The 15,388-nt window shown below is 37.0% G+C and overlaps 1 protein-coding gene across 1 annotated transcript in view; it reads left to right on the top strand.

Moving 5' to 3' along the window:
- Window positions 1-15,388, top strand: part of ear (ENL/AF9-related super elongation complex transcription factor) — a 350,302-nt gene that overhangs the window by 168,001 nt on the left and 166,913 nt on the right. The window contains exon 3 of the mRNA XM_090371721.1: window positions 10,234-10,457. Coding sequence (XP_090227847.1) covers window positions 10,234-10,457 — 224 coding nt within the window. The remainder of the gene's footprint in view (window positions 1-10,233; window positions 10,458-15,388) is intronic.

The following is a 15,388-nucleotide window of genomic DNA, read 5'->3' as shown; positions in this document are numbered from 1 at the left end:
ATGTTAGTGACATTAGCAATATACTTCAGTCTCAAATATTTTAGTATGAACGAAGTAATGTTTCATGCTCATACCCGCTACGTACTCTACTAAATCAGCGTTTGAAGAGGTCAGCAAAATCCAAGGCAATAGCCTAATTACCCATTTGATTGTAGCCATTTGTTGAATAGTATGATTGTGACGTATTTGTATTGTTGCAACCTGCATTTTTGTTACATGCCATTGTTAGTGCTATAGATGTTTTCACATCAATAAATTTCTGATTAATGAAAGGGACTGAATGCCACACTGCTATAGCGGAGTGTTCAACAATACTGGAGTCAAATGCAGAATGTTTAGGACCTCCATATTTTTTTACACTATGCAGAATGTTGTTGAGAGTATGGAGCAAACCAACCTAAGAAAATAAAGATGAAGGTAGTAGTGAGCGAGCGAGAATGATGAAGATTATCGAGATTGGAAGACAAATAGAAAACCAAGTGTTGGATTTAGAAGTGCTTTTAACCGGCAGTGCCATTCCATCTTTCGGATTGGTCCTTCAGACTGTCACAGGCATTCTCTCAGATATACCAGACAAACTGTGCTCGCTACCTGGGGAGTCTAAAACCCTGATGGAACTGATATTCAGGTGACACTCAAGTCAAGTTGACCCAATTTTGGTGAAGTCTGGACAGTGTGTAACAGCCCAATCCTCTGCTTGCACTTTCACTATGGTGGGACTCTTAGTAATCCTGGGTATAACCTTATGTGGAAGCACACTGTGGGTGACCACCCAGGTCTGAACCAACGCAAGCAGAGGTCGAGGTGTGGCACCCACACCACACGGAGGAATGCTGCACCTCTGTGTTACCAGGGAATACTACGTGGTAGATAGCTCTCATCGACTGGTGCAATATCATCACTTTGCTTATTGGAGGTTTGAAGTGGCAGAACCCATGTTTAGTCTCCAGAGCTAAGTTCCGGTTAACCCTCCCCCCCTCATCTCTTGCATCGTGCAGTATGATTGATGTCTTTTGAGGTTATAATGAACACCATGGCGAGATCCAAACTTCCTTACTTTTTCAGGATACAGCTCTAAAACAGTGTTTGCATGCTGGCCGCTATATAGTGCACCAGACTGAACCTATTGGTAACTCTCTAGGAGGCTTCCGGATCAGCTAGTGTATAATCTTGCTGCCTCTACTTTGCCAGATAGTGACTGGAAGGAGTCTGAGTAGTGTGTATGTGAGAGGGGCATTGTTGAGGCCACGTTATGTCAGGATCTGTGTATATTTTTTCCAGGTGTACACCCTATCCAAAAATTTCATTACTTCATACAGCATGCCCCCCCCACCTTTTCTTACTATTGAATACACCATGAACTGTCAAACTATTAGAGTAAACTTATCTGTGAAAAGATCTAAACATCCCAAACGCTTCCTAGTTCATTTCACAAATATACTTGGTCTCATTTCCAATCTCAGTGATGTCCATTTTCATTTAGTCTGCCAAACCCCATGTACTCTTTCTGACAGAATCTCAGTTATCAGTTGATTCAACCACTGCTCATCTCATTTGCCCAAATTATTCGCTGTATGATTCCTTTCGCCTCAAAGGTACTTGTGCATATGTCCATTCTGATATTCCCTGTCAGAGGCTTGTTAATTTGAAATATCCTCTTTTCCATCTACTCTGGCTTAAATCTCTATACCTCATGCTGTCAAATTCATCTGTTGTCTTTACCATTCTCCTAGTTCCACTAATCACTTTGAATACTTTGACATCCTCTCTTTGCAACTTGACTTTCTCCAGTCCAACTTTCCTAACAGCGAGGTAATTTTCCTTGTTGATTTTAATGTTCACAACTCCAGCTGGCTTCCGTTTTCTAGTAACACAGACCCAGCTGGTCAAGATGTTGAGACTTCTGCAATTACTAATGACCTCGCCCAGGTTGTTTAATTTCCTACCAGAATGCTGGACAATCCTAACCATTCAGCCAACATGCTTGATCTTTTTCTCACAAACAACCCTTTTAAGTACAAGGTGGAAGTGAATGGTCTTTTAGGCACCTAAGCTCACAACTTGTGATTGTCTCTTCTCCAATGGAGCCTTTATCTCATGGCTGTTCCCAACCTCTTGTTGTTTGGCATTTCAAGAATGCAAAATGGGATGACACGCGAAATTTTTCTTCTTTTCCTTGGTCGGATTACTGTTTCAAAATTTCTGATGTCAACATTTGCTCAGATCGTGTCAGTGAAATTATTCTTTTAGGAATGGAATCCTTTATTTACATTCCACCTGAAAATCTCGTCCTTTCTCTAAACCTTGGTTTTCCAATAAATGTGCTAAGGCAGTTCAAGAGAAGAATGTTTGATATTGTAATTGGCTGGTTTCCCATTCTTCAGTTTCATCTTCTGCCTCCACCCAGGCACTGTGTAGGCAGAATTGCTCCGATTAAGGTCGGTTGAGGCCCCGGGCGCAGAAGAAAATATTGGGCCCCTTAAAAAAAATTTCATTTGTAGCCTACCAATGTAAAGAACAATATAAAATTTAATAGTCTGAATGATTAGAATACTAGAGAAGAGATTTTTCGTTATTGTGCAATAAATTAATGATTAATTAAAATTCAAAAATTATTCATAAACTACGAAAATCCAGGCGCTGATGTAACAACAGGAATTAATTTTATCTTAATATAATTTCAACAATATACGATATATGCATATTTGCATATATCGTAAGTCTGCACTGCAGGAGAACCTTTGTAAGTACAAAGTAGCAAATACGATTCTATTGCTCCGATAAGCGGTAGTGCAGCCTATGCAGCGTAGTATGTATATAGTATGCAGCATAGTAATGAAATAATGAAAATAAGCGAATATAAACATTCTTAATCAGGTTTTACCGCCGATTGTAAACTTGTATGTAATTAAAATTGCACATATAAAACCAAACTTGGTGTCACTAGAAAAAAGTGTAAAGTTGTGGTTTTGGGGCCCCCTTCAGAAGTCAGGGCCTAGAGTGCGTGCCCGGTGTGCCCACCGTTAAATCTGCCTCTGCCTACACCAGAGACCGCAACAACTGTAAATCAGTTATTAATCAATCAGCACTAGATTTTGAACAGGCTAAGAGTAGAAAACTTGTTTCTTGCCCTAATGGTAACCGAGCAGTCTGGTCTCTTGTCAAAACTATTGGTTGCAACTTTTGCCCATATCTGCTTGCACCTCTGTCAAAACCAGATGGTTTTATTGTCACTTCATCCAAGGATAACGTTGACCTGCTAGCATCCCATTTTTCTTCCAACTCATGTATTAATGAACTTGGTAAAACAAATCCCACCATTCCCAATACGCTCCATTCAATGCTTCCTGTGGTCTTCTGTTAAAAGGATGTCCGAAGGATTTTGATGAATCTTGATGCTAAGAAAGCTTCAGGTCCCGATAGTATTTCTCCACTTGTTCTCAAAACCTGCACTCCTGAACTTACTCCTGTTCTTTGCTGCCTTTTTTCACTTCCTTATAAAAAGGTGTTTTTCCTTCTGCTTGGAAATTTGCTCATATCCAGTCAGTTCCTATAAGTGGGAGGCGCTTTCATAGCCAGGTGGGAAGGAGCAGCAGTGCATAGCACACGCTTCTTGATTAGACCAGGGTTTGAGCCCGTCACCACAAAATACGGAGGATGCGGAAAGGTCAGGGAATGACCACCGCTTATCCCGGAGTAATATGGCTTTAGTTGCTAATGCTCCTAAAAACCAAATAACAACAACCTATAAGTGGGTGACAAATCCCACCCATCCAATTATTGCCCCATTGCAATTACTTCTACTCTTTCTAAAGTAATGGAGAAATCAATTAACTGCCAAATCCTAACCTATTTAGAAACCTTCCGTCTGATCAATGATAGCCAGTATGGATTCTGTCAATGTTGATAATCCACTGGTGATATTCTGGCTTATGTTACCCATTTATTGGAAAATTCAATGGAAAAGTTCCGTGAAACACAAGCAGCTGCTCTTGATATTTCAAAAACTTTCGATCGTCTTTGCCATAAGTCTTCTAAACAAGCTCCCATCTTATGATTTGCCAACTGATTTTTGTAATTGGTTATCCAGTTTTCTCTCTGATCGCTCACTGAGTGAGGGTGATGGTAGATGTCTCTCTGTCTTCTAACTTCTTCACTAATGCTGGTGTTCCCCCGAAGTTCAGTTCTTTTCCTCTTGTATATTAATGACCTTCTTCCATTGATCGGAAATCCTATCCATAGTTTTGCTGATGATAGCACATTGCATTCCACTTTTCAGGTTGAAAAACCTTGCCCTGTTCAATCAGCTTCAACTCTACAAATATCCGTTACCAATTCCTTAAATGCTGATCTCCAGGTAATTCTCCAGTGGGGTAAAGACAACTTAGTTAATTTCAATACTTCTAAAACTCAGTCCTGTCCTATATCTCCCAAAAAGGATTCTTTTGCTCCTATGCTTACCTTTGGTGACATTCTGATTTCTAGGCAAGATGATATATCTCTTTTTGCAGATTACCCTGACTTCTAATCTCTCTTAGCACAAGCACATTATAAATATTGTTGCCTATGCATCAAAAAAACTCGGTTTTCTCTTTCGCTCTTGGCGTTATTTTTCTTCCAAGCAGCTGTTCACTCTGTACAAATTGCAAATCTGACCTACCATGGATTATTGTTCCCACATCTGGGGTGGTGCCCCCAAAACCTGTCCCAGGCTTGTAGTTTCCATTCAGAAGAGGGCAGTTAGGTTAATTAATGACTCATCTCTAACAGTCTCTCTCTCCACTCTCTGTCTCATAGACATACTGTTCCTGCTGCATGACTTTTCTGCAGATACTTCAGTGGGCACTGTTTTTCTGAATTGGCTTCTGTAATTCCCACACTCTCAAACTGGTTCAAACACCTGCTGCCGTCAGCCAACATCCATTTACTGTCCAACTTCAAACTCACAGAACCAACTTTCCATCTTCCTTGTTTATTTATTCAGCTGCCGTTTTCTGGAACAACCTTCCTTCATATGTATTTCCTGAAAATTACAGTCTACAGAAGTTCGTCTAATGTCAACAAATATCTCCTTTCATCTTCTGAAACTGCAACCCATGCACTATATTAAGTACTATAGGTTCTAATACCCCTTGTATTTGTGGTATTTCATAAAAAAAATAAAAATAAATAAATCTAACAATGATGTACCCAAAATGAGTATTAATTATTTACAACAGAACATTTCTTCAATTGCAGAGCCACGTTTAAATGATCGTGTTTCTTTTTCTTATGCTGACTACTATTTATATAAGAACGTGCATCAAGAGTTTGAAAGGAAATTTATGAAAAATGATTTCAGTTCTGTATTTGTGATCATCTATGGTTCGAAAACAACACAAAGAAACCAGCTTCTAAAGATACACAAATGAAATGCACTACATTTCCCTATGTTGATGTCGATGTTATCCTTGCATATAATAGCTATAGAGGATCACTTAAGAACAACACCATTCCGGTGCTATCTAAGTGGAAAGGCTTTGTCTACCCCGAAATTCCTTCACATTTACCAAAGTTGAATTTAGTGACACAGAGGCTTGTTTCTCCTCATTTACCGCTCATTCAGATAAGATGCCTGAGATACGGTATTCTGTGCTAAGTGATCTATGTGTCTGTTTGAGTTAACACAATGATCCATCACTTACCAAGGGAGATTGAAAGTGATTATTAGCATTAGCATTAGTAGAGGCATATGATGCAAGAAAGCAAGCTTATTCAGCATCAGCCAAAAAAAAAAAAAAAAAAAACACACCACTCCCATTTCACCCCTCCGTTTGTTCGAAATACCTGTCCAGTTGAGCCTTAAATTTGTTTAGGTTATCAACTTCAACAACAAATGATGGAAGTCTGTTCCACCAACCAACCACCCGCTGGCTAAAGGCAAATTTCCGCACGTCTATCCTACATCTGTCTTTCCTCAATTTGAATTTATGCCCTCTCAGGTGATTTTTCTGAGCTAGAGGAAGAATCCCATCAGCATTGAGCATGCTTAAACCATTCAAGGCTTTATACACCTCTATCAGATCACCTCGCTGGTGCCTAGTCTCCAGACACTGTAATTTGCAAAACTTAAGCCTTTCTTCATAAGAGTACCCCTTTGTTCCATTCACTAATCTTGTTGCCCTTCTCTGTACTCGTTCCAGCAGCTCTACATCCTTCTTGAAATGAGGCCTCCAGACCTGTATACAGTACTCTAGGTGTGGCCTGACCATTGCCTTATACAATGGAATAATCACCTCCTTATCCCTGCTGGAAAAATTCCTGTATATCATTGACAATACTCCATGAGCTACTCTTGCAGCCCGTCTGCACTGCTCAGAGAACTTTATATCTGCCTGCACAACCACCCCCAAGTCCCTTTCATTCTCTACCACAGTCAGTGTAGTACCACAGAGTTGATACGTTGCTCTGGGGTTGCTGTTTCCCATGTATAGTACTTTACATTTGTCAATGTTAAACTTCATTTGCCACCTCTCAGCCCATCTGCTCAACCTTTCCAGATCCTGTTGCAGCAGCATAGAGTCAGTAGTGTCCTTGACAACCCTGCCAACCTTTGTATCGTCTGCAAACTTGGACATTAAGCTTGATATACCATCACCAATATCATTTATAAATACAGAAAACAATAATGGACCCAACACTGAGCCCTGAGGGACTCCACTAATAACATTAGTCCATGATGAGCAGTGTCCATTGATTACCACTCTGTCTTCTCCCCCTCAACCACCCCTTTATCCATAGCAGCAATTTGCCTCCAATGTCACACTGCTCCAATTTGTGTAGCAGTCTTCCATGTGCAACAGTATCAAAAGCCTTTCTAAGATCCAAGTATATAATATCAAAGTTATTCCCTGCATCCAGTTCTTTTGTGACTGCATCATAGTATCCAATCAAGTTGGTCAGGCAAGACTTCCCCTTAACAAAACCATGCTGTGTCTGAGCTATAACTGAAGTCTAAATGATCCTGCAGTGCTTCTTTAACCAGTGCCTCCATTAATTTTCCTGGAACAGAAGTTAAACTCAAAGGTCTATAATTACTTCTGTCAGCCTTTGATCCTCCTTTGTGAATTGGGGTCACATTTGCACATTTCCAGTCTATGGATACCTCCCCTGAGTCCAAGGAAGCTCTCATAATTATGGCTAAGGGTTTGCTTACTTCCTTTGCTGCCTCCTTTAATATAACTGGATAGATCCCATCCACACCGGGTGCCTTTCTTGTGTTTATCTTCAACAGTTTCTCCTCCACTTTACTCCCAGTTATTTCAAGATTCTGTAGCTTACTGCTAGAGTTGAATACACCTCTGGCATTCCCCTTGCTGAATAACTCCTCATGTGTGAATGTCGATGCAAAATATTCATTTAGTTTGTTAGCTACCTGAGCAGGATCATCAACAGTTGACCCATCAATATCAAGTGGACCAATCTGATTCATCCCCTTCCTTCTAGAGTTTACATAAGTAAAGAACTCTTTGCTGTTTTTCTTTGCATCCCTTGCCAAGGATTTCTCGTAATCTGCCTTCGCCTGCCTAACCTCCTTTGTAACTTGGTTGCATATCAACTTGTATCTATCATAGGCTTCTGTGTCATGTGTTAATTTGTAAGTATCCCATGCATTTTTCTTCTCTGCCATATGCCTCATTAGTTCATCTGACATCCATTTTGGCCTAAACCTTGAACAATATTTCTTAGTTGGTATGTAAAGCCTAGTAGCTTCCAAGATAAGTTCTTTGAATGCTTCCCATTTTGAATTTTGCTGTTGGTAACATCATCAGTTGGTCCCACTGTATAGAATTTAAATACTGTCTCAGTCCATCGTAGTCGCCTTTACGGAAGCAATAGCCCTTTCCTTTACCCCTAATGGTAGTTACCTCTTTGAGGAAATCCCACTTCAGCACACTGTGGTCACTTCCACCTAGTGGTTCATTTATCTGCAGATTCTTAATGCATGAAGAATCACTGCTGATAATCAAATCAAGAGTATTACTCCCTCTAGTTGCCTCCCGAACATGCTGATGTAGAAAACAATCATCCAATAAATCCACAAAAGCCCTGCTAGTGCGTGAGTAACCAGCCCCCAAATTCCAGTCAATATCTGGGAAATTAAAATCTCCCATTATAAGACTCTCTGATTTACTGGCCCACTCTATTTCCCTGTACAGTTTCTTATTATAATCATCAGAGTCATTAGGCCTATAGCACACTACTACTCTCAATTTTGATCTCCCAATGCTTATGTCACACCAAACTGACTCAACACTGCACTGTCCAGCGATGTCGACTGGCTTCACTTCCTTGGTTTTTATGTGTTTCTTAACTAATAGCATAACCCCTCCTCCCTTCCTATCCTGTCTATCCTTTCTGTAGACGTTGTACTCCCCAAATTGCAGTTCTGCATCCCTTATATCTGTGTGACACCACGTCTCTGATATCCCAACAATATCTGCCTTTGATGTTTTGAGCAATACCTCAAATTCATCAAATTTATTTACTAAACTCCTAGCATTGGTGTACACACAAGTATACCTGCACCTGTTTCTATTCTTAGCTACCCTAACACAACCCATGTGTTTACTTGTACCGCAATGGCTCCCAGCAGTCTCTGAAATACCATGCATCTTGTTTTTCAGGCTTCTGCTCATTCTAATAGAAGCAGTGCAAGAATCTCTTTCACCTCTGCCAGTGGCTACTGTCAATCTATTGGTCTTTGTCTCCCCCCAAGCTAGCAGTTTTCCGACCCACCTAACACTGCCTCGATAGCATCAGCAAATATTCTTGCACTCTTTCTATTTAAATTTACATTGCATTGCAAAATATTATGTAAATATTACATTGCAAATATTTACATTGTAAAAGCTAGTTTATTTCGTGATCAATATATAGAAATCAAAATATCTAAAAGAAATGCAACGATTAGTAACTTTTACGGAAATGAAGTCATTTTCTTCATTTCTGTTTTCGTTACCATGTTACTTCAGTCTGCTACTTAGGCTGACGAATCAACTGTTGATTCAGTAAAGTAGCAGAAATTTCGGAAGTGACATAATTCATGAAGTTATGTCATTTAGGAGGTGACGTAATTTACGTCATTTACGCATCACATTTTCAGGACATATTGATTTTGCTTCCATCCAAAATTTAGTAGGTGCCCCCAGAGATGTTTTCACATCGAAAATGCAGGAATTTACACATCGCTTCATTGAGGTCCCATTTTTGATTGTTTTTGACAATACAACCTTTTTTATAATTGTGAATGTTGTTGTCATCTGATTGTATGTATGTAAGGCAATGGTCATAAAGTGTTTATTTTGTGTGGTAGATTTGCCTGTTGCTTGACAATAATCCAAATTTTTTGGTTGGGTGGGACTCTGAAAACAACAGAAACCAACTAACAGAAACAAATTAACCTGGTTTCTCTTATACAGAAACCAACTAACCTGGTCACTGAGTGACAATAACCTGTAATGGTTCCCTACATTCCTGATGGAATGTAGGCAACCATTGGTTTGTAGCAAAAATCAACCTAGACCATAGTCACTCAGATAGAGAAAGAGAGCACAGCTATGCTAGCCACTGTACTGCTTGTGAAGGTACCTTGTTTATCATTTGCAATTGACAATTATCAAATAACATGGTAAATCATGTAATAAAGTTAGCATATATCTGTCCAGTTCATGTTTGCCTGTGGTGCTTAAGGAGGCAAGTAAGAGAGTTGCTGGTCACTGAACCATGGGCCAGTAATAATTGTTAATTTCTTTAATTATCTAATAAGGTATTTTTGAAAAGTCTGTATTTCGTGTGTTGATAAATATTAATAATTGATGACAAGTTTATATTCTTTTAATACAAAACATGCAATGCATTTATTTTGCTCTTGTCAGCAGTATGCTGGGTTTTGTGATCAGCATTATTTCTAACATACATTATGCATGTACATAAAATCCTTATTTTTGTACTGTTGCTTTATAATTGACTTTTAAAATATATTTTTCAATTAAGTTTATTCTGTACTAATGGAAATTTCATTGCTTCCATTATAATTTTTTCTTTCATTAAATTTAATTTTCTGTGAGTTATATTGTACATTTGTACAGTATAACTCACAGTAAAATCATCTCTACAATATAACTGTACAGTAAAATCATCTGTACATATTGATTGTTTATATATTTATACTGTAAATTTTGTTTTATGTAGTGGTAAAAGAACCACCCTATCAAGTTTCAGAATCTGGTTATGCAGGATTTATAATGCCTATTGAGGTTCATTTTAAGAATAAAGAAGAACCTAAGAAAGTTTGCTTTGATTATGATTTATTCTTGAGATTAAGTGAACCACCAGTCTGCAATATTCGTTGTGAGAAATTAACTTTTCAAAATCCTACTGAAGATTTCCTTCGTAAACTCACTAGAGCAGGAGGGGTGAGTATTATGTATTTGTATATAATTAAACCTTAAGAATATGAATTATAAATGGAGGTGTTATGGAACAACTTCCACGATATCAAAAAATCACCTGGTTGATAGTTAGTTGGACATGGGCTTCTTGATGCTATAATATATATGAGGGCATTTTATTAAATCTGGTAACTGTTACTATTATTTTATTAAGTTAATTGCATGTTTATTGCATTAAATATGGGTGAAATTGTTAACATTGTTTTGTAAATATTGTGTACAATAAAACTTGTTATTGGGAGAATATTAATCATTTTGTTCTAGTATTTCTTTATAATGAATATTATTAAGAACTTTTGTTCTTAACAATATTCATGTAGTAAAAGAACTGCTATTCACTCAAATAAGTTCCTAAGAAATTGCTACTTGTTTATTTTATCCTTCTGTGTGCTGTACAATATAGCAAGTAAATGATAAATATCAGTTTATTGGTCATCAGGCTCAAGGTACACATATGTATGCCAAGCAAGAGAAGACTCAGTATGGCACATGGCCAGAGGGACTTACATGTATACGATAGGTAGTTCATGAGAAATAGGCATGTGTAAAGTTAAGCTGTTCATTTATGCAATACACAGTTTAACACACTAATAATAGTAAAAAATTGCACACAATTACACTTATTCACTAGGTGAAATTGGAACTTGTTTTTTTTTTTTTGGCTGATGCTGTATAAGCTTGCTTTCTTGCATCATATGCCTCAACTAATGCTAATGCTAACATAACTAAATCAGTAGACAGGATGCTCTACATGCTAGACATCAGTTAGATAGTTGTAATATCTGAGAGAATATCAGAAGTAATAGTCATGCAGTAATCCTTTTCTAGAAAGAGAAGTCAGTATTATATTTGTTTACTAATTTGATGGATGGGTAATACAATAAATCTGTTGAAAAATGTTATTGTATTATTGAAAAAATACAATAAAAATTTTATTGTATTATTGAAAAAATACAATAAAAATTTTATTGTATTGTATTTTATTGTGTATACAGCCGATTCTGGTTATTTGGCACACGTCGGGACTAGTGCATTTTGGCCCAATTAAGTGGCTGCCCCAATTATCCGAAGTTTCATGTAAATAGTTAAAAATACAGTGCTCTCCTCCCCCCCTTTACAATTGGTTCATTGTACAATCAAATCACGTTACGATGGAGTCACCCTTGTAAAGTACCGTTCACTTATACAATGTAATAAGCGCCGGTCATTGTGATCACGTTTGTGAATTGAATTTTAATTCAATTAAATAGCGATTCTAATTAGCGAAAATAGGAGGAATATTATCCACAGGCTATAAAAGTAAAGATATGTTATGTACAAATTTACCCTTTATTACCTTACCAATTAAAAAATTAAATGATACGTGAAATTCTGAAGAATATATGTGATAATCGGAAGAATTAATACGTACTGTAATATGTACATACTAACTAAACTAGTTGACATTTCTGTTCACTGTCATTTGTTGGTGGTGGTGGGGGTTAAAATTTAAAACAGTAAAGAGATAAGCAATCAATAACAAAGAACACGGCACACACAAATGTAAGTAACACGATACGCGAAAGTGAGAACAGAGTAACAAATTAGGAAGCTTTAAAAATAGGAATGAAGAGAAGATTCTGAAAATTATTTTTTTTATATGATTGAAGATTCCATAGAAGTGTAAACACATTTTACCATAATAACCCACAGAATTCCAGCTGTCTGTATTATCGCAAATTCAATAAGATCGAGTTTACTATCAGTTTATGATTGATTTCACTAACAAAAAAGCCCAATAAACAGGTGACTGCTAATTGTTTTTATTGTTTTATGGTTGTGACCTCCAGAAATCCGACCGAACTACGTGGTACGGTTGGAGACAATTGTAGGGTAATTTTCAGTGCTGCAGTCTCCTGCCCCGATTAAACAGCATTTTGTCCCAATTAAGCGAAGTAAACCCTGGCTATTTTCTCGATTGGGTTCTGTTTTTTAAGATTTTTCCCAAATAAACTGCTGCCCCTCTTAACTGGTGGCCCAAATAACCGGAATCCACTGTGTATATATATATATATATATATATATATATATATCTCAGATCTCAACCTGGCAAAAGGGAAGCCAGTTTTTACATTAAGCCATTTGAAACGTGGAATTGAGTGGAGAGAACACCAAGATTTGATTTAGCTGTGGCTGACCAAATAATGGAATCATATTACATGACAGAAATCAAACGAGTATTTGACTGAGGGAAGTATCAGAAATGTGGATTAGATTTTGCCTAAGCTTCCAAGTACGTTTAAGAGACTGAATGTTAGAATGAATTCTGAATGTGAGTTTAGAGTCAAAGTAGATCTTAAGATCTTTGTGGACTTGTGAACTTTTTAAACTATGGAATTACCAATTAAAGCAGTGATCTGGAAGGGAGGATATCTTGTAATTGATAGATTTGCAGATTTTAGAGGTTTAGGATAAGACCAAAGGTGGGAAGACAGTTCCTCATAATTTGAAGAGAATGATTGATGTAAACATTATTACATGCGTTGTTTGGCAGAAGAGAAAATACCATAATTTTAAGGGATAAGTCATCCATATAAGAGGGTTACTTGTAACAGCAGAGGGATCAGTGAGAATAAAGCAGAGCTCATAGTTGCCACCCTGTGGGATACTAGCTGAAATTGTTCTTAAGTGTGTAATTTTTGCAGAGCAGAGGATCAGTTTTCTATTAAATATGGAGTTTTGCTGAAATGCTAACAAGTGACCTGAGTAGAATTGCTTGAGAAAAGAGATGAGCTTTACAGTTGACAGTATCAAATACTGAGGAGACATCTAAGTAGGTTAATAACTTGGGTAGCTAGAAGGAAGGTCAAGATAAGATCTGTAACGGTCAAGACCCCATTTTTTTTCCATAGTGAATTTGGTTGGAGTAAGCTACAAAATTTGGGATGTTAGAGAGGGAAGAAGACGTTTTTTTTTTAAATAGTTTGAGAAGGAAAGAGGAGGTAGAGATTGGTCTCCAAACTTAGAAATCAATGGGATTTTAATAAGTTAATATGTTAGCATATCAAAAAAATCTCCAAACTTTGAAATCAACAAAATTTTGATATTTTAATATGTTAACATATTACATACTTCTGACTTTAAAGAAATATTTATTTTTGCTTTACTTAAATATTGACTTTTAATAAATATTTAAATGGCAACATACTAAAAAAGTGAATATTATATAAAAATTATCATTTTGTAAACATATTTTATTTATAAGAACGACAGTAGCATATAAAATATTAACAAACAATACAGTCGGTCCTCGTATAACACGTGTTTGCATTACACGAATTCGATCATACACGATTTATAAATAGGGGAACATTATCTTATATAACACGAACCGAATTCGCTTATACACGATTCGCCTTTTTGTTTACAAGAAATGGCAGTCGAATGCGGAATCACCCCAACTGAACGCAACACGATAGGAACGAAGAAGATTCTGAAAATGTATTTATGTGTTTTATATCAGTGAAGGGGAAACACATTCACCATAATAACGTAAAAACCAACACAATTCCAGCTATTGATATAATCGCAAATGCAATTAGATGGAGTTTACTACCAGTTTATAACAGATTCCACTAGCAGAAACGCAACTGGAAATTGTTTTTATTGTTTTATGGTAGTAACCTCCAGAAATGTGCTTTAGTAAAATGTGAGGTGTTAATAGTGTATCTCGGCCTTTACGGTGTTGTTTATTCAGTTGCTATACACGCGCAGCTTTGTTTATGTGTATCAAGCATGCCTCCTCGTTTTGTAATTGTGCTTTATTCCCTAAAAATGAGTAAAATACTTAAAAGGTGTGAAAAGGAAGCGTCCTGGCTAAGACACTGCAGATTCAGAGAGAAAAAAAAAAAGAAGCAATATCGATAAACAGAGGCGGACTGGGTCAAAAATTCTTACCCGGGAAAATTTATAGTGGCTTCATACTATGGTTTATGGCCAAAATCACACCGGCCTCCGGCCCACCGTGGTTTCCCCTGTAAGGCTTATGGCCAGTCCGCTTCTGTCAATAGAAAAAAAATATGAAATTGTGAAACGCTTTGAGCGAAATGAAAGACCATGTGATATTGTACGTGCTACAGACCTAAATGAGGCAACGCCGAGAATTACAAAGAATGCGGAGAAAATAAAAACAACTTTCATAGCGGGAACAACTCAAAGTGTAATTAAAATCCATTAGATTAAGACACAAAGAATTGGAAGAGATGCAACGGCTGTCATCTCTTTGGATAGAAAATCAAACAAAAAACAAGTTTGCTTACGATAGAAGCAAAAGCATTAGCAATATTTTATTACGACTTACATATTATAATTTATACTTACGTATTATAAAATACGTAAGTATTTTATTACGACTATTTTATTTAATATAATAAATTTTTTACGAATAAAATACGTATTTTATCCGTAAAAAATACTTTTTTAGTATTAAAAAATACTAAAAATACTTTATTATAATATAATATTATTTTTATTACGTATTTTAATCGTTATAAAATACGTAAGTAATTTATAACGATTAAAATTACCCGATTATTTATTGTGTTTGGTAATGTTTTGGTTCCAAATGTGTGTTCAATCTTGGGTGGTCGGCACCTAACCCTACTTTTTCCATAGGGGCTGTTGTTTATATTGCACGATTTTGCATTGCACGAGGGTTTCTAGGAACGCAACTATCGTGCTATACGAGGACAGACTGTATATTCAGAAGTAATGTGTTATAGAGCTGGCCACATCTTACCCAATTTCATGCAACTGCAGTAGGCTAATTGTAATACTTTTTCTGAACCAGTGGACTGCTTACATTAATGGTTCTAAACAGAGCTGTGCCGAGCCATTTTAGTACTTGAGGTATGAAT

This window comes from Mastigoproctus giganteus, chromosome 4, assembly GCF_048544385.1.
Source record: "Mastigoproctus giganteus isolate SK-2022 chromosome 4, ASM4854438v1, whole genome shotgun sequence".
In the NCBI taxonomy this organism is placed as follows: domain Eukaryota; kingdom Metazoa; phylum Arthropoda; class Arachnida; order Uropygi; family Thelyphonidae; genus Mastigoproctus; species Mastigoproctus giganteus.
The sequence above is the reverse complement of the archived record's forward strand: the minus strand, read 5'-3'. Positions and strand labels throughout refer to the sequence as shown.